Below are 27,144 nucleotides of genomic sequence, written 5' to 3' on the forward strand. Positions count from 1 at the left end.
ACTTTAAATGATTTTTACTGAAAAATGGATTTTAAACGAGATGTTTTGACTATATTCTATTTTGAAGGCAGGTTGTACTTACTGTGATTTCATGATGTGGATTTATGTGTTTCTTACTGCTCAGTCCTTATTTATTTTTATTACTTACTGAGTTGGTGTACTCACATTACTCCCTGCACCTTATGTGCCGATCCAGGAGTTGCTGGACGTGATAGCGAGCGTTGATCTTTCATCCGTCGCGGATATTCGGAGTCAGCAAGGTAGCTGCATGGCGATCGCAACCTTGCTTTTCTCCCTCTTATCTTCCTTAGATTATATTAGTGTTTTTCCAGACTGTAATAGTCTTAGCTATATTCAAACAACCCTTAGTAGATGCTCGTGATTTGTGACACCCCGATGTCGGGCCTTTGTTCTTTCCGCACTTGTTATTTAGACTTATGCTGTGAAATTTTATTAATTAATAGTTTGAAGCATCTTTATTTTGAAATATCGATTTGATTGGGATTGTGTCGGCTGAGCTAGTTTTATGATAGGCGCCATCACGATCGGGTTGGTTTTGTGGGTCGTGACATAACCAAACACAACTTTATCTTCAAATCAAATTATAGTGAAATTTCAAATTAAAAAAAATCTTAGAATTTATGTCTAAACGCCTACTTTGACATCCCCAACTAAAAATAATTTCTTTTTTTCAACAAGCTAATAATAAAAACTCACAAGTACAAGAAACTGGCTTTTCATGAAAGTTAGCAAAAGAAGAGAAAATGAAATAACATGACTAGGTTACTTGCCTGTCACTTAACTACCTCACTAACCAATCAAAGAAAAGAATCAACGCCAAATACTAAATACATTCGGTTTTTAGCCAATGGAAACTGCACGTGTAATGTTTAACTCATCTCTGGAGCAATGGACCCTATTTCTTTCTTTTGGACAACAATTTACTAATGCCTCTTAAAATAAAAAAGGTTACAAGTAACACACGTCAAACAACAATATATATATTGTAATCCCACTTCGATTTTATTTCCTGTGTAAGATTCCCCTATACAAAATTTAATATAATAATTTGAATTATACATTATCTAATCAACTTGGTAATTGTATTGGCAAAATCCGGACTCTATATGGCATCATGAGGAGACGGCGCGTGGCTGGATTCGAAATGCGTGAATTGTAATTGGAGCTATATGATATGGAACAACTCGAAAGGGCAAAGGCGGGAATGGAGTTGAAGACTCTCGAAGACTTGGTCAATAGAATTCGAATCTTTTTGGAGATTGTGATCCATTATGTTGCGTCGAAAAGATCAGCATTAGTTGGAATCTCACTCATACGATTTATCCTCTCCAACGTGCAACTGAGGGATTTGGAGTTGCTGCTTATCCCTTCGGCTATAAATAGGTGACTATCCCGGGAGGTGGAGGTGGGTAGGGTGCTCGAAGAGAAGAGAAAAACGATCTTTACATACAAAATAATATTGAAATATAACTTTTTCAGCCATTATGTAATTTGATCTCTTTGGCTTTTGGAAGATTGTTCGAAAATTAGAAATTGAGAAGAATTTCTTGCTCTACTGCTTAATTGATTTATGTTTTATTTGCTTTTTAGTGTTTACTACTTTTTTAATGCTCCGAATCAACTGATGTTAGTGGTTCAAAAAATATAAATCCAATTATTTAATCTCAAAATCAATTTTTGTGGTCAAACAGTAATAGATTTCATATAGTAACTATATAATTATTGAAGTTAACTAAAGAAGATATCATGTACAAGTTTTTAAAATAAATTATATTTTTGTTAGCTACAAACATTTAATAAAAGTAGAGTAATCTTAAATATTTTGGAAGTTTATACTGAGGTTAGAGACATAAGAGTTGGTCAATACATATTATAAAGTACATCCAGTAATTATCTTAGGCGTCAATATTTGCAAATTGCACTAAATAAAACAATTTAGTCATTGTAGAATATAATAATAATAAAAATTAAAGTGAGAGTACACCCCTCTTGTTCTTGAAAAGGATTATTAAGCAATATAAAATTAAATAACAGTAGATGAAGTTTACGCCGACACGTCATCGAAATACCACCAGCGCATTTTAGAAATTTGCGCCCTTTCACCACCATCATATACCGTAACCGACCGCCAATCTTCACCTTGCTTTCAAATTATAAAAGCCCGCTCAACTGAAAAAGCCGAACTTGGTACCCTACCGGCGCAGCATAGCATATTCCGCCGAGTTGTTTCTCTTAACTGTTTCACTGACGATGTCCGATCAAAACCCTAAACCCTGATTCAATTTTCCCGCCAATTTCTTTTCTCAGGTAATTCTACTCTTCTTACCATTATCTTGGCATTTTGCTTGCATAATTTTAAAAAGTTCCAGAGCTCGTTCGGTTTTAAAAACTACACAGGCATTTTTGAATATTATAAGGAAATTATAAAAATAGTAGGGTTTTACGATTATATTGGCATTCACATTGCTGCATGCACATTTTAAGGAAATTCAAGAAATCTTCTTTTTTTAAATAAATAAAAAAAAGGTTGGCGTTCCGACAGCTTAGGTAAATCATATTCAAGAATGTATTTTTTATTTTCTTTAGGGATATGGGAAGCATTAAGCGATTGCCTGAGGGTATTCGGAGCTCAATTAGATCAGGGTTTATATTGTATGATTTCACAAGGGTTGTTGAGGAGTTGGTTTTCAACAGCCTTGATGCTGGTGCTACCAAGGTACTCCCATTTACCCTTTCAATGTTTCAATACTCTTTATGATTTTGCAAGGTATTGAATGGAAAATTGTGGAGTTGTTCTTAAAGGTCCCAGTCACACAACTTTTTCAAGAAACTAAGTAATTATAATTATAAAAAGTAGCGATTTGGCCAGATTTTCATAAATGCCCTCACCTGTCCTTCTCCTTTACGGGGTCTAGATTTTTCGAGGTCGATTGATTCTTAAAATTGTGCCTTACAAGATAATGGGGGAAGTATATGTTTTTTCTTTTTTGAGTTTGTTAATGATTTGAGGATCATTAGAGGCGGGGTTGAGAATATCATAGGTAAGTGAACTAATGCTGGCAAGTTGTGCTTTTATCCAATTTTAATTGCGTAGACTAATTGCACCTGCGAATTTGTGAGTTGCTGGGACAAAAGGCAGTGCCCGGCGAGGCACTTCATTACTTCAATGAATTTTACCTTCCTTCGTTTGTTACCGCAGATGACAATGACATATGCTTCACGTTCTAACAATTTGACAGAGTTAACATTTCCCAGTAATGGGATGATCCTTTTGTATGAAAATTGATACGTCTTTCTCCTGTTAGTATGATTGGTGTTCCATTCTGATATCACAATTCCTTTTCTTTTCATGAGATTTATTTCCTCATAGGGCTGTTATTTTATGTTTGTTATTCTTATAAATAGTACTCCAAGATTGATCTTAAACCCACTTTCTACCAGGTATATGTTGCTCTTAGTGTTGGGACCTGCTATATTAAGGTGAATGACAACGGTAAGTACTAGTTTCTTTGATTGATGTAATGCATTTTGATCTGCAGAAAAGTTCTGCTCAATTTATTATTTTACTTGATCTCGTAAAATTGTACTTTCTTTTGAAGGATCTGGTGTTTCACGAGACGGACTGGTGCTGATAGGAGAAAGATATGGTAATCTTTTTGCAAAATGTTGGACTGACATAATCTTTTCTATTGTATTGATGCTGCTGTACGTAATTTCTTCTGCCTGACAACTTGGATGGAGGAGCATGCATAGTTACTTTGCTGATAGGATGTTTGTCGGTTTGTGTGTTCACTAGCTTCTTTTGGCATACACGTTTTAGTGGTTTTACTTGTAATCGGGCTAACTTGATTTCAAATGTTCTTGAAATAAAATAGAACTAAACTTTTAGTGGTATCATCATGATCTTTAATTTGCATGGTGGACTCATTGTCGAATTTGCTGTAATGACAAATGCAGTTGATGCCTATATTTGGTAGATTGATATTTTTATCATTTTCTCTAGCTACAATTGGGTTAGGATCCTAGTTTTTCTATCTGTTATGGATATTAATATTAGGAAATTGTAAATATGGAAAGAATCCGTTCCTTGTAAATATGGAAAAGATTTAGAATTAATCGTGTAATAAGAAGTAGGAATTTATTTCTTTTCCTTTTTGAGATTACTTGTAAACTCTATTTTAAATCCGGACATGCTTGATGGAATAATCATGCAAGACATTCCCCATATATCTTCTTTCTTCACAGTTCACATTCTTCACTTGGCATCCCTCTTTTGAATTCCTTCACTTTGCTTCTCGAAATTCTTTCTTCTTTTCGTGGCAAAAAAAAGTAAGGCTGAACAAACAAAATCTGTCTTGTCTCCTCCCCCTTTTTCTCCTGCTCCAATCACAAGTTTGTGGCAGTCTAAAATTCTGTGACTCATGATTTGAGCAACCTGACAGATACTTTTGATCATTTTCATCCGAGTTATCTATGGATATACTACTTTTGAGATGAGCAGGTAGTATGATGCTATTTATATGAAACTTTGATGAGGCTGTAAAGCGAGACTTTGAGTCTCTATGAAACTCTACTCCAAGAAACTGAGACTCGAATAATCGAATGGATATGTAGAGAACTCGAGGGGATATCAGAGAAAGAGAAGGAATGGCTGTAGAGATCTTTTCTCTGCTGAGGAGTTGAGCTGGTAATTAAGAACATGCAGGGCAATGCCTCTGGACAAGATGGCTATACTATGGCGATCAGAGATGTTAGGCTATCTTGAAGGATGATGTAAAGAAGGCATTGCAGCACTTTCACGAGACAGAGAGTGTTTCAGAAGAGTTGGTATTCAACCTTCATAGGATTAATTCCTGAAAAGAAAAGAGTTAGGTGCTAAATTACTGCCGAGGTACTAACAAAATTATTGGAGACAATAATTGGCATTTTCATCTCAGAGATACGGAAGGCTTTTGTTAATGGCAGACAAATTTAGGATGCAGTATTGTTAGCTGATGAGTGTTTATACTTTCTAGAATGAGGAAGAATGAAGCTGGGATTGTTTCTAAGCTGGACTTGGGAAATGCTTATGATCATGTCAAGTGGGTCTTCCTTGTGGAGTTAATGAAGTCGGTGGCTATTGGAATATGCTTTTGGAGTTCCGCTGTAGTTTCGATTATTATCTTAGCTGAAGTTGAGCCGGAACATACATATTGGTGATGAGGAAGTTTTGGCTCAGCTTACGGAGATAGTATATGTGCCTGTTTCTTTCATCTTCTGTTAAGCTTCCTTTTTGTCTGCCCATTCTTACAATGGTCTGAATGCTTGCTTTATGCCAGTGACATCAAAATACAGACACTTGGATGATGTGCATGCTTTCCCAGCAAGCTTTGGCTTTAAAGGAGAGGCTCTGAGCTCTATTTCTGACGTTTCTTTGTTGGAAATTGTTACGAAAACTCACGGAAAGCCAAATGGATATCATAAGGTTTTGAAGGTAAAGATCTTTTTAGTTTTAGTTGGTAGTATCCATCAGGATAGGTATAAAACTACTAACTTGGTCTTTTTTCTTAACATTGTTTACAGGACGGCAAGTGTTTGTACCTTGGAATTGATGATGATAGACAAGATGTTGGTACAACAGGTAATTGTGTCTAAGCTTACCTGATACGCGAGTTGACTGCTGTTTGCTAATAAGGAGATTTCTTGGCATTTTTCTTTTTGCAGTCATTGTTCGTGATTTATTTTACAACCAACCAGTTCGAAGGAAGCAAATGCTCTCCAAGTACTTCTAGTTTTCTTGCAATTCAGACAAAACAAAGTTATTGATTTACATAATGTATTTCTAAAGCTGTTCTCAGACCTGATTGGCTTTGGTTTGCATATATCTTCTGGAAGCCCAAAGAGGATCTTGCATTCCGTGAAAGAGTGTCTGCTAAGAATCGCCCTTGTGCATCCCAGTGTCTCCTTCAGAATTGTTGATATTGAAAGGTCTTTCTTTGTTACACTTGCTAAAGGGTATTTCCTGTCTGTTTCCTTAGATTTTTTTTTTCCATTTGACGATTTGAATGCAGTGAGGATGACCTGCTTTGCACGCGTGCTTCTCCTTCTCCGTTGCCCCTGTTGTCCAGTGGGTTTGGTATTCAGGATTTGAGCTCCCTAAACAAATTGAATGCAAGTGATGGTTCACTCAACCTCTCTGGATACATCTCAGGTCCTGATGTTTACACGATGAAGGTATATACGTCCCGCCAAATTGATGGATAAGAGATGTGATAAAGTTATCTTTCTACACTTTTTTCCCCTAACTAGAACTGCTTAATTTGCAGGTCCTTCAATATTTCTGTATCCACTTATTTCAGTACATTTTCCTGCCCAAAGAAAGAAAAACTAATCTTTGGTTGACAATTACTATATTGGATGCTTGTCTTTTACAGTGAATTTGTTCTCCTTGACCTTCACTAATGCAGACATCAATTTAAGATTTGTTTCCAAGGGACCAATACATAAACTACTCAATAACTTAGCAATGAGCTTTGACAACGCTTCTGATGTTGAGCGGCGAAGTAGCTCCCAGATGTATCCACTGTTTTTGTTGAACCTAAACTGCCCAAGATCTTTTTATGATTTAACTTTGGAGCCATCAAAGGCCTCTGTGGAATTTAAGGTGAGATTGTTCGTTGCTGTCTATGGTTTTATTTTGCTTTGGGGTTTGGAAATCTAATGTGAGTGTTTGGATATATTCTTTATGGAATTAGGTTCAGGTTTTTGGGTTTGTTTTTCAGTATTGGTTGGGGTTGTTTTTGAAAAATTATCACTAAACACCTTATCATTTTTCGGGACTTTAATAAGGGCGAAATTAATAGGTTTACTAAATAAACACCATTGGTCGCTACTAAACATATAGGATTTCAAAGTGTTAAAAAAAGGACCCCAACAGGCAAGACCCTGGCATAATGGCTGTTTCTGGAGAACAGAGTAATCTCCTTATTGTTGTGGGAGAACAGTGCAAAACCATGTTTCTAAACTTCTTTGGTTGCAAAACCAAACAGGTCAGTGTTAACAACGATATGTCATACAAATTTGTCTTACTGATTGGAATGTTGTATTTCTTAGTATGACTTGTTTGCTGCATCTGTGACTGATAATTCTTACAGTTTCAAATTCTCCTGGTTTTTGCTTACCCATTCATTTCCACTTCCCTTTAAATGAATTTTGCAGTCTGATTTACATAGACACATTTCCTTTTTAGCTTTTTGGTTTAGACCATAAAATGTTAATACTGTGGATAGGATGATGGATTTCTTCAGCTTCCTGCAGTAACTGTAAAGGGTCTGCACTGTTTGTAATTTTGGCACAATCTTTATGCTCCATTTATACAACCTTACCATGCTCAAAATAAAAAAGAATTTGCTACATCAATCTACTTCATTGAGTTTATGTGCCATGTAGGTTAAGAGAGGAATGGCTTGAGGTATCAGTTATCACCACAAGGAAAAAAAGGGGCGGGGTGGGGTGGGGTGGGTGGGTGGGGGGTCTGGTTTTGTTTGTCTATCTTAGTCTTAGAATATGTCACTTGTTCATTTTTCTTCCATGTTAGATGCACAATCCAATTGCAAAAATGATGTGCAGCGTTTAATTTCCTTTTAAGGTATCACTGATACTGGTTGCGTTCATCTAATAATGCTATTTTGATGTGCTTTTCAAGAATCTCTTCTGATAACCAGTTGCTTCTTCATTTTACTGTTGAAGGATTGGAGCCCTGTCCTTCCCTTTATTAAGGATACTGTCACAAATCTCTGGGCAGAAAGTAACTCTGGTGAGAGCAATTGCACTATCGACATTCTTATGCAACGCCACTTAGGATTCATTATACTTGATGTATTCTGTACATTTTGGTTTGACCACCCCACACACATTCCCTTCCCTGTAGCTTCCACCTACCTCCAAATTGGGGGGGTGGGGGGTGGGGGGGTGGAGACAGAGTTACTTATGCATCAGATGGTGCAAAGTATTTCATTGTTATGGTATCGTCTAGATTTGTCACTTTCTTTTCTCTTAATTAGCTTTAGAAAACCTAGATAAGAAGTATCCTCCTCATCTCTTGCTATCCCACTCCCTGCTTCTCTTCTCAGATATGTCTGTGAATCATGAGATCAGGAAAAAGAGGTGCAGGGCCCGGAGTTGCAATCCTACGCTTGAGCTTCCTTCCCCGCAGCCAAAGAAACTAACTGAAGAGTACTCTGTCAGGAGAGAGATTCAATCTTCGCAGAATATTCTGTGGGGAAGTGCTTCTGAAAAGCATGATCCTGAGTCCAGATTTCTCTGTCAGACTGAAAGTTCAAATCGGTCAGTTGATGGATCTACTGGTCATTGCACAATGGGTGTGAACTGGAAATCCAGAAGCTCTCCGCAGCCTTTTTCATCTAATGTTTTCTCTATAGGAGATGATTTCCCGGAGAACAAATTCAATTCTCCAGCTAGCTCCAGTCATAAATCAGACTGCCAGTTAGGTTCAGGATGGAAGGATGAGTGCCTAACAATTGTAGCTGGCTCATCAGAGGAAGCCTCGTTTATGGAGTCTCTTGAGCTTGATTATAGTTCAAATGTGACACATGACAGGAGGAAACCATTTATGCAAAGTTGTTCTTCGCGTAGAAGCCAGATACATGATGGAGCATCTTTTGATAGTGATGAAGATATTAAATTTAAAATAAGTGATTACGGAATTAAACGAGATATCCTTGAAGATGATTACAGTGTTAAATTTGAAGTAGTTGATGTTGTTAACCAGGTCCTAGATCAAAGGTTTCCTAGGGGCAAGGAGCTATTTTTTGAAAATTTCTCCGGGTGCAGAACTCAAAGCAAGGACATCCTAGATGAAGACAATCATCTTCTTGACTTTGTTAAACAGACTGAAAATTGTGATTCTAGTCAGCTGCCTTTTAGTTCAGATCCATGTCCGCTGCTACCAGTTCCTTTGCTCGGTACCCGTTTTCAAGATGTTGATCCTTATATTGCTGAAAATGGGATTGAAACCTCCGTTAAAGATGAAATTGGTGTCACGTATAATTTTGGAAAACATAATCTCCTGGGTCCTGCCCTACACAATTTGGGAAAAGAGGATTGCTTGTTCCGAAGTTCTGCAAAGTTCGATCTCAATTTTAATGCTTGTTCTGTGGAGGATATGGGCAGAATAGGGGTTCATGATCCGCAGGACATTTACAGTTCAGGTCCTTCTGAATTCTATTATGATGGAGGTGATTTGTCACGTGTACATTCTCATGGTGAAGAAAATCTTAATAATTATTTGATACCACGAGCTATGCTCTCCTCTAGGGTGGATGGAGACTCGCATAAATGGATTGATACAGGAAATCAAGGTATAACAGATAAGCTAAGAAGGCACAGTGGAAGAAGTCATTCAGCTCCTCCATTTTACCAAGGCAAGAAGAAGTTCTTTTCCATGAGTGAGTCTTTAAGAAAAGCAGCAGGAAATAACAACCTTAAAACTGTTCATGATGTACCACTCATGCCAGGTATTTTGTCCTTGAGTGCTTGTTTGTGCTAATAATGAATGATGATGTGCATAACTAATTAATGCTCTTTTGTACCATGCAGAAACTAGTGCTGCAAGGAGACTGCAACATTCTGCAGAAGCTGTTAACTTGGAGCTTCCACAGCAGTCATCCCGTCAATGTGATCAATCTTCCATCCCAAGTTGTGGTGATGGTATATTCTCTAATGTCAGGTACTGTTATCAATTTTTTTTGTGTGGGTGGGGGGGCGGGTGGGGGGGGGGGCGCTCAGGTCTCTCTCTTATATTATCTCTATCAAATATGTTTGTAACTCACACAGCCTGATGTTTTCTCTTCAGGCCAAATGTGAAAACGAAACTTGTTAACATCTGGAATAGCGAACTACAAACTCAAGGGGAGTGGACAAGTACACACAATCTGGAGTCAAAAGAAGGTAAACCAGTTCCTGCCATTCGTTCCTGACCTGAATAAAAGCTGAATGATTCCTAGTGCATGTTTCAGTTTGTTAGCTCATTTCTTTCACCCGCTTTTCAAGATTATCTCAGAGGCCGTTCTTATTAATCATGAAAGTATTCCTCAGTCATAGGTTACAACGTCTCTTTTGTGGTCTCCTAAGCCACATAGTCTCTTTCTATTCCGTCCTGCTTATTTTTTGATCTTGTGATAGAATTGTCATGCCTTACATTTCTATTCAATAATTCAGAATTTGCATCAACAAAAACTCAAAATTTCTTAGATTCTGGGGCAAAATGGAGGAACTACTGTCCAGAGACTGCAGTTGAGTACCTTAGCAACTCCCTGATGTTTTTGTGAATTTTATTTATTGTTGAGATGGTGAACTTTTTGCTTTTTCAACATGAGGTACAGAGCGGGAGTGGAGCAGAGGATCTTAAGAATCAGGATACCATACTCAATGTCACTTCTGGCATCTTGCATTTTGTTGGTGATTCATTGGTTCCTGATACCATTGATAAAAACTGCCTGGAGGGTGCCAAAGTTCTCCAACAGGTTGATAAGAAGTATATTCCGATTGTGGCGGGCAAAACTCTTGCTATAATTGATCAGGTCTATTCTAATCTTTGCATAGTGCATTGTGGCCGTTCTTGTTTTCTCGTGAATTTCCTTTATGCATTTACTTTAAAGATTGTTTCTCTTAGAGGTCACATAAAATTTGACATAAAAAATATAATCTTGTTTGCCTTGTAAGAAAATATAATATCAGTATAACTAATGCAGCGTTTGATTGGTGGTATTAAACTTTACATTATTAATGCCCTCATAATTTATGCAATAACCTATGCATTGTTTTATGCGGGCTAGAATGTGAAATAAGATAACATGTATAAGCAGTGGATGGATAAGAGTATTTGAAAATGTTGGTTTATGTTTAGTTAACAATGACATGCTGAAAATGTTGGTTTATGTTTAGTCAACAATGGCATGCCAATTGGAAGAGTTGGTGGAAAGATTTGGTGTGGATGCTAGGAGGAAGCTTCCTCCTTTGATGTCACCCATGACATCAAGAGGAGGTAGTTTGATGTCACCAATGACATCAAGAGGAGGTCTTTACCTCTATAAATAGATGCACTCCTTCACTTGTAGAAATCATCCCAAAATAATACAATACATTGTAGTGAGTAGAGAGTTAAGAGAGAAATTCTCTTAAGTGTAATTGGGAAATCTCCCCTTCCTTTGTTAATATTAAAAAGGGCAATTGTTCTCTGGTGGACGTAGGATTATTTTGATCCGAACCACGTTAAATCTTGTGTTCTTTCTTTTACGTTTCCGCTAACAATTGGTATCAGAGCGACAAGATTCTTTAACGATCCAAGGAGGAAGAACAAGCAAATATGAGTTCCATGAAGTTTGAAATTGATAGATTCAATGGACGCAACAACTTCAATATCTGGAAGATCCAGATGATGGCGTTACTGCGGAGGGAAGGTTCAATCCATGCTATTGACAGAAAGTATCCTACGGATATATCAGCTCCCGACAAGGAGAAGATTGAAGGGGATGCATTGAGTGCAATCCAACTATCCCTTGCACCTAACGTGCTTTGTGAAGTGAGTACGGGTACCGAAGAGACGGCCAAACAGTTGTGGGAAAAGCTAGAAGGGCTATACCAAGACCGATCAGTGACAACAAGAATGTTGTTACAACGGCGTCTTCACACATTTAAGATGGGGCCAGGTACTTCGTTACAAGATCATTTAGATGCGTTTAATAAACTTGTCATGGACTTACAGATTGCAGGAATTAAAAGGGAGGAGGAGACGCTTGCATGTGCTTTGCTATTTTCATTGACTTCAGGATATCGTGATATTGAGAATTCAATGATGTATAGCAAGGAGCCTATCAAGCTTGAGCAAGTGCGGCAGGCACTTAACTCTAGTGATGTGCGGAGGCACATTGAAGGAGATAGAGATGACCAGGCAAGTGGCCTCTTTGTAAGAGGCCGGACTAGCCAACAGGGAAAGACCAAATCAAAGCACAGATCAAAGTCTCGTGTGAACAAGAAGAATACAGAGTGTTGGGGTTGTGGCAAGAAGGGGCACTTTGAACGAGATTGCCCAATGTCAAAGTCCAAGGAAAAGGCGAGTGCATCTACAGTTGAACAGGTACATAATTTTGATAATGATTATGTACTAACAACATCGTGTAATAATAATAGTAGTTATGAAAACAAATGGGTGTTAGACTCTGCTTGTACTCTGCATATGACGTTCCGAAAAGACTGGTTTAGCAGCTACGAGAAAAGTGGAGGAACCGTAGTAATGGGCAATAATGCAACTTGTGCAATAGTTGGCATTGGCTCAGTTCGGGTTCGCTGCCATGATGGAATCGTGAGGACTATTACACAAGTCCGTCATGTTCCTGATCTGAAGAAGAATTTGATCTCCTTGGGTACTCTGGATGAACAAGGCTACAGGTACATGAGCGAAGCAGGAACTATGAAGGTGACTAAAGGTTCTTTAGTCATGCTGAAAGGCAAGCTGGAGAACGGCCTTTACACATTGGCCGGAAGCACCATTGTTGGCTCTGCAAATGCATCTACAGTGCAGTTATCTAATGATGACAAGGCAAGACTATGGCACATGAGACTGGGTCATATGAGCGCACGTGGACTGGAGATGTTGAGCAATCGTAAACTTTTGGAAGGTGAGAAGATCAGCACGCTTGACTTCTGTGAGCACTGCGTTCTAGGGAAGCAGAAGAAGGTCAGCTTCAGCACTGGCAAACACAAGACAAGAGGAGTGCTAGACTACATCCATTCAGATTTATGGGGTCCTTCTAAACTTCCATCGAAGGGCGGAAAGAGGTATCTTCTCATTTTTATTGATGATTTCTCACGAAAGGTTTGGGTGTATTTTTTGAAGGCAAAAAGTGATGCTTTTGAAGCATTTAAAGAGTGGAAGATTTTGATTGAAAATCAAATGGAGCGGAAAATCAAGTATCTTCGCACAGACAATGGCTTGGAGTTTTGCAATGAAGAGTTTAATGAATTCTGCAAGGTTCATGGGATCTCAAGACATAGGACTGTCAGGCATACCCCACAGCAGAATGGAGTTGCCGAGAGAATGAACAGAACTCTTCTTGAAAAGGCTCGTTGTATGCTCCTACAAGCCAAAATGTCCAAAGTATTTTGGGCTGAAGCAGTTCACACTGCTGCTCATATTGTCAATCGATCTCCAGCATCGGCAATTGACTTTAAGACTCCGAATGAGGTATGGTCAGGTGAACCCTCTAACTATTCATACTTACGAGTATTTGGGTGTCCAGCTTATTATCACGTTAATGAAGGAAAGCTTGAACCAAGGGCTAAGAAGGCCATATTCGTAGGGTATGTGGATGGAGTAAAAGGGTACAAACTTTGGTGTTTGTCTTTACTCAAATTTATAGTTAGTAGAGATGTCACCTTCGATGAATCCTCTATACTTGATCCCCGTAAAGTTTCCGTGGAGTTTTCAGGAAACAAGAACAACGAGCAGGTGGAGCTTCCGGTGGAGCTTGCCAAGGAAAAGGATCAAGAGACTCAGGTTAAAGATGAGTCAGAAGATGTAGGCGTTGAAGAACTTGCTGTCAATGAACCATACACAATTGCGAAGGGGAGGGAGAAGAGGCAGACACGAGAACCGGAACGCCTTATAAATCAAGCAAACTTGATTGCATATGCGTTCGTAGCTGCACAAGAAGAGATTAAAGATCTGGAGCCCTCCTCGTATATTGAAGCAACTTCTTGCAAGGATGCCGCACAATGGCGGTTAGCCATGACTGAAGAGATGGAGTCTCTTCACAAGAATCAGACATGGGTCTTAGTGAAAAGACAAAAGGGGAAGAGGACAGTTGGATGCAAGTGGGTCTACCGAAAGAAAGAGGGAATTCCTGAAGTGGAAGATGCTAGGTTCAAGGCGAGATTGGTTGCAAAAGGTTTCAGCCAAAAGGAGGGAATTGACTACAATGAGATTTTCTCTCCGGTCGTGAAGCATAGCTCAATTCGCGTGCTACTAGCATTGGTTGCACAATTTGACTTGGAGCTTCAACAGCTTGATGTCAAAACTGCTTTCTTACACGGTGATCTAGAAGAGACAATCTATATGGATCAACCTGAAGGTTTCCTAGCTGAGGGAAAAGAAGATCACGTATGCCAACTAAAGAAGTCTTTGTATGGTTTGAAGCAATCCCCTAGACAGTGGTACAAGAGGTTTGATGCATTCATGACTACACATGAATTCTCAAGGAGTGCATTTGATAGTTGTGTGTATCACAAGAAGATGTCTGGTAACTCAATGATTTATTTACTGTTGTATGTTGATGATATGCTTATTGCTGCTAACAACATTACAGAGATAAATGCTTTGAAGAAACTATTGAGTAAGGAATTTGACATGAAGGATTTAGGAGCTGCAAAGAAAATCCTTGGTATGGAGATTTCAAGAGAAGACGATGTTGTACATCTTTCTCAGAAGAGGTATATTGAAAGGGTTCTCGAGAGATTCAATATGCAAACGTGCAAGCCTGTAAGTACACCATTAGCTCCTCATTTTAAACTTTCAGAGTCACAAATGCCTCAGTCCGAGGATGAGGTGGAGCATATGTCAAAGATTCCTTATGCCAGTGCAGTTGGTAGTATTATGTATGCTATGGTATGCACACGTCCAGATATTGCTCAATCTGTAAGTGTGGTAAGTAGATACATGTCCAACCCAGGAAAGAGGCATTGGGAAGCTGTCAAGTGGATATTGAGATATCTCAAAGGAGCTTCTGGTGTTGGTCTTACCTTTCGAAAAAGTGGTACAGGTATTTCAATTCTCGGTTATGTGGATTCTGACTATGCAGGAGATCTTGACAGAAGAAGGTCCACAACTGGATACATCTTTACCCTCGTTGGCAGTGCCGTCAGTTGGAAGTCGACTTTGCAGTCGATTGTCGCTTTGTCTACGACAGAAGCAGAATACATGGCAGCAGCGGAGGCGGTAAAGGAAGCTATCTGGTTGAAAAGTTTAGTAGCGGAATTGAGTTTGGTTCAGCTGGAATCAACTCTTAGATGTGATAGTCAGAGTGCTATTCATCTAATGAAAAATCAGAGATTTCATGAGCGCACTAAACACATTGATGTCAGATTTCATTTTATTCGAGATGTTATTGATGAGGGAACTATCAAGGTCGTGAAGGTTATCACAGACGATAATGCTGCAGACATGTTGACCAAGATAGTCCCGCTCGCTAAGTTTGCACACTGCAAGGACTTGGCGGGGGTGTGCATCAACTGATGCAACTCCGAAGAGAACAGTTGCTAGGTGGAGGTGGTATGTTCAACAATGGTTTGATTCTTCTTGTTTCTTACAACGGGGTTGCCCAGTAAGCTTAGAAGTTTTGGCCAGAGTTGTTCACACGCTCGAAACGCAAACCAAGGTGGAGATTGAAAATGTTGGTTTATGTTTAGTTAACAATGGCATGCTGAAAATGTTGGTTTATGTTTAGTCAACAATGGCATGCCAATTGGAAGAGTTGGTGGAAAGAGTTGGTGTGGATGCTAGGAGGAAGCTTCCTCCTTTGATGTCACCCATGACATCAAGAGGAGGTAGTTTGATGTCACCAATGACATCAAGAGGAGGTCTTTACCTCTATAAATAGATGCACTCCTTCACTTGTAGAAATCATCCCAAAATAATACAATACATTGTAGTGAGTAGAGAGTTAAGAGAGAAATTCTCTTAAGTGTAATTGGGAAATCTCCCCTTCCTTTGTTAATATTAAAAAGGGCAATTGTTCTCTGGTGGACGTAGGATTATTTTGATCCGAACCACGTTAAATCTTGTGTTCTTTCTTTTACGTTTCCGCTAACAGTATTTAAGAACAAAGATGCCCCTTAAAGCAGGTAATCCCTGCATGACATCCCTGGATTATTATTTACCACATAAGAAACCCTACATCATTATTTACTGCATAACAGTCTTCGCATTATTATTCTGCATAAACATTCCCTGGATGGATAATACGTCAACCAAACAACCCATTAATGTCTTACTTTCTAGTTCGTCATGTCCTTCATATTTCTGAAGAAAAGAAGAATGATATAGGGTGCCTTGTCTTTTGCTTCAGTCGCTTTGTGACCGTCTGGCAGTGTATAGTATATTCTGATGTAGAAACTTAGGCCCATCTCAAAACGAATGTGCGACCCTTTTTACATAGTCATGAATTATGATCTTTTATTTGCTTCTAGCATTTATCGTCGTTGTGCTTACACTGGCATTGTAATATTTTACAGCATGCTGCAGATGAGCGAATTCGTTTGGAAGAACTGCGTGAGAAGGTACAGAATGTCCAAAACTCATTGATGTGTCATTTCAACTTGGAACCTGTAACTTAGATAGGCTAATTATCAGGTTCTATCTGGACAAATGAGGACAACTACATATCTTGATTCTGAACAAGAATTGGTACGCTTACGGTCATCTAATGTGAAATAGAGTTTATCTTTGCCTCGTGCTGCTTGGCATGTGGAGAAATTCTTGATACTATTTATAATAGAAAATGTTGATTCTGAGTCTTTCACCATGCTTTGGCAGGTTATGCCTGAAATTGGTTACCAGTTACTACACAACTATGCTGAACAAATTCAAAACTGGGGTTGGATCTGCAACATTCATTCTCAAGCTTCAAGATCATTTACCAGGTAAGCTATGGCCTATGGATCTTTGTTTAGCTGTTCAATACACAACCACTGTCTATGAACTTGATAAAATTACCAGAACTTCCATTGCACTAAATTTTTCAATGTTTTTAAAGTTGAACCCAACTCTGAGCATGAGGCTTTATGTTTTGCTTAAAGCAGGAACTTAAATCTGATCCACAAGAAGCCAAAAGCAGTCACACTTCTTGCGGTAACATTCTGTAATACTTGGCTCTGTTATATTATACTTTCAAAAAGTTTATGTATATGTGAGCCATTTGGTATTCTGTCTTAGAAGGGAAAATTAATATGTATAGTATTGATTGTAGTTGTTGTATTGCAAGATTAAGAAGTCACATCAACAATTAGGGATTGGGATTAGGAATCTTTGGGAATAACGTGACAATACGGTGTAAATAAACAAGGGAAGGGAGTGCGCGTCTATGCTTGGAACTTTTAGTTCTCCTTTTTCCACCATCCATTACTTGCAATATTATGTGGATTAGTACCTCCAAACAGCTTCTTGTCTGCAACAACATTGTTGCAAACATTTGTAACTGAAAATGAAGCCAACACCGAACCATTAATGTACTTTGTTGCCATTGTTTCAACTCCAACAATATGGTCAGGTGCTGAAGAACAGAGAGGATGCTGCCAAGTTATTTTCGTTTCAAAATGTAATTAGTTGATATGTTAGAATCTTCTTTTTATAAAGCTAATGCCAAATTATTGAATGAATGTTCTTTCCGCCAGCCACTTCATCGTCAAAACAATCATAGATATGATAAATTGGTATAGAGCTGCAATGGGGTTATTTTTGTCTTTTAACTCACTATTGTTAACAGTGTTAAACCAATTTTAAGGTAAGGGTTGTAAGTGTTTGATTTAGAAATACAGGGTGTGTGTCAGAAACTGAGCGATATTATAGGGGAGTTCAGTGTAATTTATCCAATTTATTAATTGGGTTGGATACAGAGGGTGAATTTTGAAGTATAACTTCCAAGGGAAGAGATTTTTGTTGTTGTAATACCATCAGTTAGAAGACAATGCTAGAGGTTCTCTCTTTTTACTTACCTTAGAGGTTCTCTCTTCCTGAATATTAGGCCTTGAAGATTGAATTGCTTCAACTTGCTTGGCAAACCATTCATGATCTCTTTCATGGTTTTAAGAAATGTATTGGTTAACCAGTTTCTTTTGCACATGCTTCATTAAAAATAATTGATTCTGAGGCGCTGTCGTTTTTGTTGTTGACAATACAGGTTCCGTGTATTTTGGGCGTTAATCTAACTGACGTGGATCTCTTAGAATTTCTTCAACAGGTTAGTCTAATGAAGGTGGGAAGGGTCGGGGGATCGGTTTTTGATAATCAATAAGTAGCATAGGCTTCGATTGACTTACAGCAGACCCTTGTGGATATACATTAACTAATTTTCGTATTTCACTCTCATTTAACTCTATTCTAACATCCTCGTTTGGTATCTTGCTTACGTTCTTCCTTAAATGTCGTGTCATGCTTTCTAAACAATGTGTTTGCAACCCTTAGCTTGCTGATACAGATGGATCATCTATAATACCCCCATCAGTGAACCGGGTCCTGAATAGCAAGGCTTGCAGGAGTAAGTTAATTATCTACTTTATGAATTAAGAGCTGCCTTGATGCTTTCTTTGCCTCCACCGCACCCCCACAGAAAAAAATAAAAGGAATTAGAACCAAACTTAGTTGGTTTAGGATATCTTTCTTTAATATTCCTGATGTCATGGCTTTTTACCAAGTATTCGAATTTGGAATGATAATTATGACATGGATGGAGTGGAACAGATACAGAGGATCAATTTAGCTGACAAACCAATTTTAGGTTGAAGCTTGGTTGATTATTGATTCCTGATGTCACCATTCTATTTATTTAATTTTTCTTAGGTGCAATTATGTTTGGAGATGCACTGTTACCTTCAGAATGTTCTCTCATTGTTGAGGAGTTGAAGCAGACTTCGTTGTGTTTTCAAGTGAGTGGAAAATTGCATTTCAGAAAATATATACCCGGATTTGTGTTGGATCTGCAGTTAATGGGTGTGTTTTAAGAGAGGAATTCCATATTACTAATGACTGCATTATGTTTTCTTTGCTAGTGTGCTCATGGGCGACCAACAACTGTCCCTCTTGTCAACTTGGATGCTCTGCATGAGCAGATTGCCAAGTTAGGTTCGTGTGGTAGGGGTTCATCTGAGGCATGGCATGAATTACATCGGCATGAAATCAGCTTAGAGCATGCAGCAAAGCGACTAAGATCAGCTGTATCCTAGTGTCGCAAAGCGCTCGTGAATATACCTAATCCCATTCTGGTTGTTACCTATCAAGCAAAGCTCGTGATATCCAGTCTGCATCATGGCAATGGAGGATGATCTGAATCTGGAGAATGATGCATCAATACTGATTCGTATATGAACGCATATACTAAAGAATGATAGGTAACTATATGAATGTAAATACTAAATTTGTAACTCTAGCCCCTTGGTGGTAGCAACTCTCTGTCACACACATGCACACACACTTGAACAAAAATAGGAAAAGGGAATGGACTCTACAGTTTCCATGTAGAGCCAGAATAACTCCCATTCATCATGTGTACAGAACGTGCAGAAATGCTATGATAATGAAATAGGTAATTTGATTATTGATCCTTGTAACTTCATTCAGATTGAATTGCTCACATGCTTAAGTTTGTATGTTCCATCGCAACCCTCCCAATCTTGCTAGACAATATTGGAAGATAATGGAACGCCGGTATTACAAATGTCCTGAACATATAAAACTTCAATTGACATTTGTTTTACCGCTCATTCCTAAGTTACACAGGAGCCAGCTACGCTGCCACAACTTGAGTGCTATATCGTTGCATGAATCAGATCTTTTTTAGTTAAACATATTGCCTTTTTTGCAGAACCGTACCTGACAGAAATTATTATTGGCAATACGGATATTATACTCCTATAGATTATTGGTGGACTCCTATCCTGTGATGTTCATGTTAACATCATGATGTATACTCATTGTCTGTGCTTGATCTGAAAGAGATATGGAGCCTCGTTACACGTAATAGAAGGAAAAGGACTGAGAATTGCAAAATAGAAGTGTAGCAGAAAATCTTTAGTACCGGGGAGCAGCTCTAACACAGTAATCAACCAGTTGTATTGGCCTTTTGAAGAGAAGCATATATGAGATGACATAATGGAGAACAACATGCAGTACAGCTTTTAAAAATAATGAACACGCGCCTCAAGATCTATTTGGCCAAATACATTTGACAACCCCTTAAATTTGTCGTCCCTTTTCACTTAAACACTCAATCTTAAGTCTGTTTCATTTGAACACTTTAATCGATCTTTAACTGTATCATTTAGACACAAAAAGCTGACATGGCAAGGCAAGTATTTCTCACATTTTTCAAGCGCGTGAAATGGTCCCAAAAACAAACTCCTCACCCTTTTTCTCATTATTTTTCTTGTCTTTTCTTTTTATTTTCTTTTCGTTTCTTCCCCTCTTACCTCTTCATCAGAAAATTTGGAATAACCAACGAATTTTTCCGGCAACTGGTTTCTTAATTTTTTATTCACTTTCCGGTCTCTCTCACTCACAAATTGTTGGAAATAAACCCCCTACAGAAATAATATTCACGGTAATAAAAGCGGAATAATAATGTAGCACCGAGATACGGTAATTAATAAGAATAAAAGAGTAATAACGACACCAAGATTTTTACATGGGAAACCCTTTTGAATAAGGAAAAAACCCCGGCCCCGAAAGGACCAACTGATATCACTATAGTAAAGAATTTTACACTTTGTAGGTGCGAGTAAAATACTCCAAAAACCTACAACACTCAAAAGAAATAACCTTATTTTGATATTTTCACCTCACAACAATATCGTTCACTCTCTATTTTTCTTACATACTATTTTCTTATACTCTGTCTGTGAAAGCTCACTCTTTCTTTCTAACTCTCAGATATATTTTTCCTCGGATGTTACAACAACAACAACGACCCAGTGAAATCCCACTAGTGGGGTCTGGGGAGGGTGTGTACGCAGACCTTATCCCTACCCCGAAGGAGTAGAGAGGCTGTTTCCGAAAGACCCTCGGCTTAAGAAAACAAAAAGACAAAAGAAGACAATATTAGTAACACCACCGAAATAATATGAAACAAATATGACAAATAGAAACAAAAATCAAGAAAAATGATCCAAAGCAAGGCAAAAGCAAAAGCAAGGCAAAAGCAAAATAGTATCCCTACCAAACTAGTGTCACAAAGATATGGTATAAGACAAGACTCAACTACCTCCTAACCTACAACCCTAATACTCGACCTCCACATGTTCCTATCAAGTGCCATGCCCTCGGAAATCTGAAGCCTCGCCATATCCTGCCTAATCACCTCCCCCCAATACTTCTTAGGCCGCCCTCTACCTCTCCTCGTGCCCTCCACAACCAGACATTCGCACCTCCTTACCGGAGCATCCAGGCTTCTCCTCTGAACATGCCCGAACCATCTGAGCCTTGCTTCCCGCATCTTGTCATCAATGGGAGCCACGTATACCTTCTCCCGAATATCAACATTCCTAATCTTATCCATCCTAGTGTGCCCGCACATCCACCTCAACATCCTCATTTCCGCTACCTCCATCCTCGGGATATGTGATTTCTTAACTGGCCAACACTCAGCCCCATACATCATGGCCGGCCTAACCACCGCTTTATAGAACTTACCTTTGAGTATCAGTGACACTCTCTTGTCACACAATACTCCAGATGCTAATCTCCACTTCATCCATCCTACCCCAATACGGTGTATAACATCCTCGTCGATCTCCCCTCCCCCCTGGATAACCGACCCAAGGTACTTGAAGCTGCCTCTACTCGGGATGACCTGTGATTCCAGCCTCACATCCACGCCCACTTCCCTCTGCTCAGCACTGAACTTACACTCCAGGTATTCCGTCTTTGTCCTGCTAAGCTTGAAACCTTTAGATTCAAGAGCCTGTCTCCAAACCTCCATCCTCTCGTTAACACCGGTTTGCGACTCATCAATCAGAACTATGTCATCGGCGAATAGCATGCACCATGACACATCCCCTTGAATGTGATGTGTCAACGCGTCCATCACCAGGGCGAATAGGAACGAACTGAGTATAGAACCTTGATGTAGCCCCATAATAACTGGAAAATCCTCAGAGTCGCCTCCTACTGTCCTAACCCGAGTCTTCGCCCCATCATACATGTCCTTAATCGCCATAATGTAGGGAACCGACACGCCTTTTGCCTTCAAGCTTCTCCAAAGAACTTCTCTAGGAACCTTATCATATGCTTTTTCTAGGTCAATAAATACCATGTGCATGTCTTTATTCCTATCCCTGTACTGTTCAACCAACCTCCTAACAAGGTGTATAGCTTCTGTATTAGAATGACCCGGCATGAAACCAAACTGGTTGTCGGAAACGGACACCGTCATCCTCAACCTTGCTTCGACCACCCTCTCCCATACTTTCATAGTATGACTCAGTAATTTGATACCCCTATAATTGTTGCAGCTTTGGATATCACCCTTGTTCTTATATAGTGGGACCATCGTACTCCACCTCCACTCTTCCGGCATCCTCTTCGCCTTAAAAATAACATTCAACAACCTATTCAACCACTCCAAACCTGCTTTCCCCCACACTTCCAAAATTCTACCGGAATCTCATCAGGCCCGGTCACTTTGCCCCTACTCATCTTACTCATAGCTCCCACGACCTCCTCAACCTTGATGCGCCTGCAGTACCCAGAGTCACTGTGACTCTCGGAATGCTCCAATTCACCGAGCACAATATCCCGATCCCCTACTTCGTTAAGAAGTTTTTGAAAGTAAGTCTGCCATCTCCTCTTAATTTTGGAATCTTCCATCAATACTCTACCATGTCGTCCTTGATGCATCTCACTCGGTCTAAATCTCGAGCTTTCCTCTCTCTCCGCTTGGCCAGTTGAAATAACTTCTTCTCCCCGCCTTTTCCCCTAGTTCCTCGTACATATGACTATAAGCCACAGTCTTAGCCTCCGTGACCGCCAGCTTCACTTCCTTCCTAGTTACCTTATACCTCTCTATGCACGCTCGCCTCTCCTCCTCGCTTATGCTCCCCACTAATGACTGGTACGCCTCCTTCTTCGCTTCCACTTTACCTTGTACCACTTCATTCCACCACCAGTCACCTTTGTGCCTGCCGGAGATGCCCGTTGAGACCCCTAACACCTCTCTCGCAGCCTCCCTTATACAGTCTGCTATTGTTGACCATATAGTGCTCGCGTCACCACTGCTCCTCCAAGATCCCATCGCCGACAACCGCCCTTCCAACTCTTGGGCTTTATCCTTAGTTAAGGCTCCCCACCTGATTCTCGGTCTTCCTCAAGCAGACATTTTCCTCCTTTTCACCACAATACCAACGTCCATCACCAAGAGCCTATGCCGCATCACGCGTATCTCACCTGGAATCACCTTGCAATCCTTGCACTACTCTCTGTCACGCCTCTTAAGAAGGAGATAGTCAATCTAAGTCTGTGCTACCGCGTTCTGAAAAGTAACCAAATGCTCATCTCTCTTTGAAAAGATAGAGTTTGCAATCACCAACCCAAAAGCCTTAGCAAAGTCCAGTAATGAGGTTCCTCCTCCATTCCTCTCCCCAAAATCGAAGCCTCCATGTACTTCGTCATACCCACCTGCTATTGACCCAATATGACCATTGAAATCTCCTCCTATAAATAACTTCTCAGCAGGTGGTACCTGACGTACAATCTCATCTAACCCCTCGCAAAAGCGTCTTTTAACCTCCTCGTCTAGGCCCTCATGAGGCGCATAGGCGCTAACGACGTTTAGGGTGCACTGACCTACCACTAACTTAATAATCATCAACCGATCATTCACTTGTGTAACCTCAACCACAGACTCTCTAAGTTCCCTATCCACCAAAATACCCACTCCATTCTTACCCTTCTCGGTTCCTGAGTACCAAAGTTTATACCCGTCCGCATCCCTCGCATTCGACCCTGGCCACCTTGTCTCCTGGACACACGCTATATTGATCCTTCTCTTCTGGAGGATCTTCTCCAACTCTATAGACTTACCTGTCAATGTACCTACGTTCTATGACCCAATTCGTAACTGATAAACACCTTTGTTCCCTTTACCTCCCTTGCCTCCCGACCCACCCCCTAACCCCTCCCTATCTCCCAACCCACCCCTGAGGACATGATCACACTCGACCATACCAGACCACAGCCACCATACCTCCGACGAACTAAGGGGAGTCACTAACACACACAACAGATCAAACTAGAAGAAGACAAGATGCCACTACAGGCACACTAATGCGGTGAACAAACTGATAAGAACTCACACTACAACAATTCAACTAACACAACTAATACAATAGAGGGAAACATGAAAATGGGAGGTACCAACTCCCGTGAGTAGAACCTGGGAATTGTTTCAGTATACCCGACGGTGTTGCGGCCACCTAGCTCGTTCATGTCCAACTCCTTCCGTCCCTTGCTAACACTTGGGTTGTACTTCACTGTTTGCACGTGCCCGTCTCGCTCGTCGTCCAAAGCCAGCAATACACAGAAAATTCCACGGAACCAAACCAATAGGGGGCTATCACCGCTACCACTGATGATGCCCCGTAGAGAGATAGACCCAGAAGCGAATAAATTATCCAGAAGCACAGATCAAAGAACATGAGACAATTATCCGATCCAGATCTAATCTATGAAGTTTTCATACCTAGACGAGTCTTTTGCAGCTTCTTCAGATTGTAGAGGTATGCACAAGAATTTTTCCTCTGAGGTTGGTGTGTAGAAATAAGAGCCGAAGCTCTCCTTTTATAGTCGAAGCTTCACTCTCTGAAGCCTACTATATTTGACATTTTTCCTCTTTGCAGATTTGCAAATCCCATAGCCTATCACCAATTTTGGCATCTTGCAGATTTTTCTTCTTCGTTATGGGGATGGAGCCCCCAATCTTTTTCTTCTTCATTATGGGGATGGACCCCAGGATCTCATTTTTTTCTTTGTTTCATTTATGGGGATGGATCTTACAAATCTAACCCTCCAGACCCATTCTCCTGAAGGAGGTAACACTGGACTTCTAGCTTGAGTGCATGCCGACAAGTTCTTTGTACAATTCAAACTTGTCTCTTGGTACCACATTGCTCAGCATATCTGCGAGATTCTCACTTGTAGAAATCTTCAAGACTTCTAGAGATTCATTCTCTATTATTCCAGTGATATCTCACGTCGATATGTTTGGTCCTTGAATGGTACATAGTGTTCTTGCTAAGGTCTATTGCACTTTGACTGTCGCAATAGATGACATACTCCTTTTGATGTAATCCAAGCTCTTGAAGGAACCGTTTCAACCATATCATCTCCTTGCCAGCTTCAGTAGCGGCAATATACTCCGCTTCAGTTGTAGAGAATGCGACATACTTATGCAACCTCGACTACCATGATATAGCTCCCCTTGAAAATGTGTACATGTATCCTGTAGTAGATTTTTGATTATCAAGATCACCTGCCATATCAGCATCCGTGTAGCCCTTCAAGATTGGATCAGGTTCTCCAAAACACAAGCAATCTCCTACAATACCTCTTAGGTACCTGTGTATCCACTTGACTCCTTCCCAATGTTCCTTTCCAGGATTTTCAAGGAATCTGCTAACAACACCAATTGCATGAGCAATATCAGGTCTGGTGCATACCATTGCATACATCAAGCTTCCGACTGCTGAAGAATAAGGAACTCTAGCCATGTTCCCTTTCTCCTCCACTATTGTAGGACACATCTTCTTGCTCAACTTTAGATGACTAGAAAGAGGTGTGCTAATTGGCTTAGCATTCTTCATGTTGAAGCGTTCCAGTACACGTTCAATGTACTTCTCTTGAGACAGCCACAACTTTCTGCTTGTTCGCTCTCGAACTATCTTCACACTCAGAATTTGTTGTGCTGGACCCAAGTCCTTCATATCAAATGACTTAGACAGATCTCCCTTCAACTTTGCGATCAACCCCTTCTCTTTTCCTACAATTAACATGTCATCCATATACAACAATAATATAATAAAGTTATTCTCAAAAAATCTTTTAAAGCATACACATGGATCAGAATAGGTCTTTATGTATGTTTGACTTTTCATGAATGAGTCAAACTTCATGTACCATTGCCTTGGTGCCTGCTTCAATCCATAAAGACTCTTGTTCAATTTGCACATCATGTGTTTCTTTTCAGCTACTTCAAATCCTTCTAGCTGCTCTATATAAATCTCCTCTTCCAAATCACCATGAAAAAATGCAGTTTTCACATCCAACTGCTCCACTTCAAGATCTAGGCTAGTAGCTAAGCTCAAAATTGTTCGAATAGAAGTCATTTTGGCAACATGTGAGAAAATTTCCTCAAAATCAAGACCTTTCTTCTATTCGAAGCCTTTAACCACCAATCGAGCTTTGTATCTGACCAGGTTACCATTTCCATCTTTCTTGAGTTTAAAGACCCACTACATTTGAGTGGTATTTTACCCCTTGGAAGTTCAAACAGTTTGTACGTGCCATTTTACTGCAGAGATTCCATCTCTTCTTGCATGGCTTTCATCCACTGGTTCTTTTCTGTATGGGACAACACCTCCTTAAGCCTTTCTGGCTCATCTTCATCACTGATGAGCACATACTCTATGGAAGGGTACCTGCATGACTCTACCCTTGGCCTCTCTAATCTCCTTAGAGGTTGAGGTTGTTCTTCTGCTTGAGTGGGGTGCTCCACTTGCTCAACATCATCATCAAGTTGCTCCCCCTGCTCGACAACCTCGTCGGTCGTACTTTCTGCACTTGTGGGATAGTCTGAAGAAGAAAGAATGGTAACAAGGTTAGGAATTATACCATTCTTGGCCTTCTCTGACATATCATCAGCAGTTCCAACTTCACTTTCTTGGAAGACTACATCTCTGCTTCTGATGACTTTCTTCTTTACAGGATCCCACAATATGTATCCGAACTCTTCATCTCCACATCCGATGAATATGGAGGGAACAAATTTATCATCCAGCTTTGTTCTTTGCTCCTTTGGTACATGTGCAAAAGCTCTGCAACCGAACATCTTCAGATGTGAGTAGGACACCTCCTTGTTGGTCCAAGCTCTCTTTGGGATGTCAAACGCCAATGGAAATGATGGACTCCTATTGATCAGGTAACATGATGTCTGAACTGCTTCACCCCAGAATGACTTAGGAAGTTTAGCCATTCTGAGCATGCTTCTCACCTTATCAATAATGGTGCGGTTCATTCTCTCGGCTACGCCATTGTGCTGTAGGGTTCCAGGAACTGTCTTTTCATATCTGATCCCATGACTTGAATAG

General features: G+C 39.9%; 2 protein-coding genes across 3 annotated transcripts; one reads left to right on the forward strand and one right to left on the reverse strand.

Moving 5' to 3' along the window:
- The first annotated feature begins 2,070 nt into the window (after positions 1-2,070).
- LOC104237290 (DNA mismatch repair protein MLH3) lies at positions 2,071-19,385 on the forward strand. Of its 2 annotated transcripts, XM_070167972.1 has the most exons (25): positions 2,075-2,328; positions 2,608-2,737; positions 3,463-3,514; positions 3,621-3,668; positions 5,340-5,494; positions 5,584-5,641; positions 5,725-5,782; positions 5,896-5,988; positions 6,072-6,234; positions 6,327-6,342; positions 6,468-6,664; positions 7,750-7,816; positions 8,133-9,536; positions 9,619-9,748; positions 9,875-9,969; positions 10,240-10,313; positions 10,404-10,601; positions 16,309-16,353; positions 16,427-16,480; positions 16,610-16,716; positions 16,876-16,924; positions 17,973-18,032; positions 18,257-18,329; positions 18,632-18,717; positions 18,841-19,385. In XM_070167972.1, exons 2-25 carry the CDS (start codon positions 2,612-2,614, stop codon positions 19,012-19,014), a joined length of 3,582 nt encoding a protein of 1,193 aa, XP_070024073.1. In that variant the 5' UTR covers positions 2,075-2,328; positions 2,608-2,611; the 3' UTR covers positions 19,015-19,385. The 2 variants fall into 2 exon arrangements, with proteins under 2 accessions (XP_070024074.1, XP_070024073.1); XM_070167973.1 differs by lacking the exons at positions 16,876-16,924; positions 17,973-18,032; positions 18,257-18,329; positions 18,632-18,717; positions 18,841-19,385 and having other exon boundaries at positions 2,071-2,328; positions 16,319-16,353.
- Positions 19,386-22,691: 3,306 nt separating this feature from the next.
- LOC138885054 (uncharacterized) lies at positions 22,692-23,075 on the reverse strand. Its single transcript, XM_070165944.1, has one exon. It carries the CDS (start codon positions 23,073-23,075, stop codon positions 22,692-22,694), a length of 384 nt encoding a protein of 127 aa, XP_070022045.1.
- Positions 23,076-27,144: the final 4,069 nt, after the last annotated feature.

The sequence above is a fragment of the Nicotiana sylvestris genome, chromosome 2 (genome assembly GCF_000393655.2).
Source record: "Nicotiana sylvestris chromosome 2, ASM39365v2, whole genome shotgun sequence".
Lineage (NCBI taxonomy): Eukaryota > Viridiplantae > Streptophyta > Magnoliopsida > Solanales > Solanaceae > Nicotiana > Nicotiana sylvestris.

Bases quoted from the DNA above. Each gene is read 5' to 3' on its own strand.
- LOC104237290 (XM_070167972.1), top strand. From the start codon at position 2,612: ATGGGAAGCATTAAGCGATTGCCTGAGGGTATTCGGAGCTCAATTAGA. The intron at 16,481-16,609 runs GTACGCTTACGG...ATGCTTTGGCAG, and splicing joins TTGATTCTGAACAAGAATTG to GTTATGCCTGAAATTGGTTA. The intron at 18,330-18,631 runs GTAAGTTAATTA...AATTTTTCTTAG, and splicing joins GAATAGCAAGGCTTGCAGGA to GTGCAATTATGTTTGGAGAT.
- LOC138885054 (XM_070165944.1), bottom strand. From the start codon at position 23,075: ATGGGATCTTGGAGGAGCAGTGGTGACGCGAGCACTATATGGTCAACA.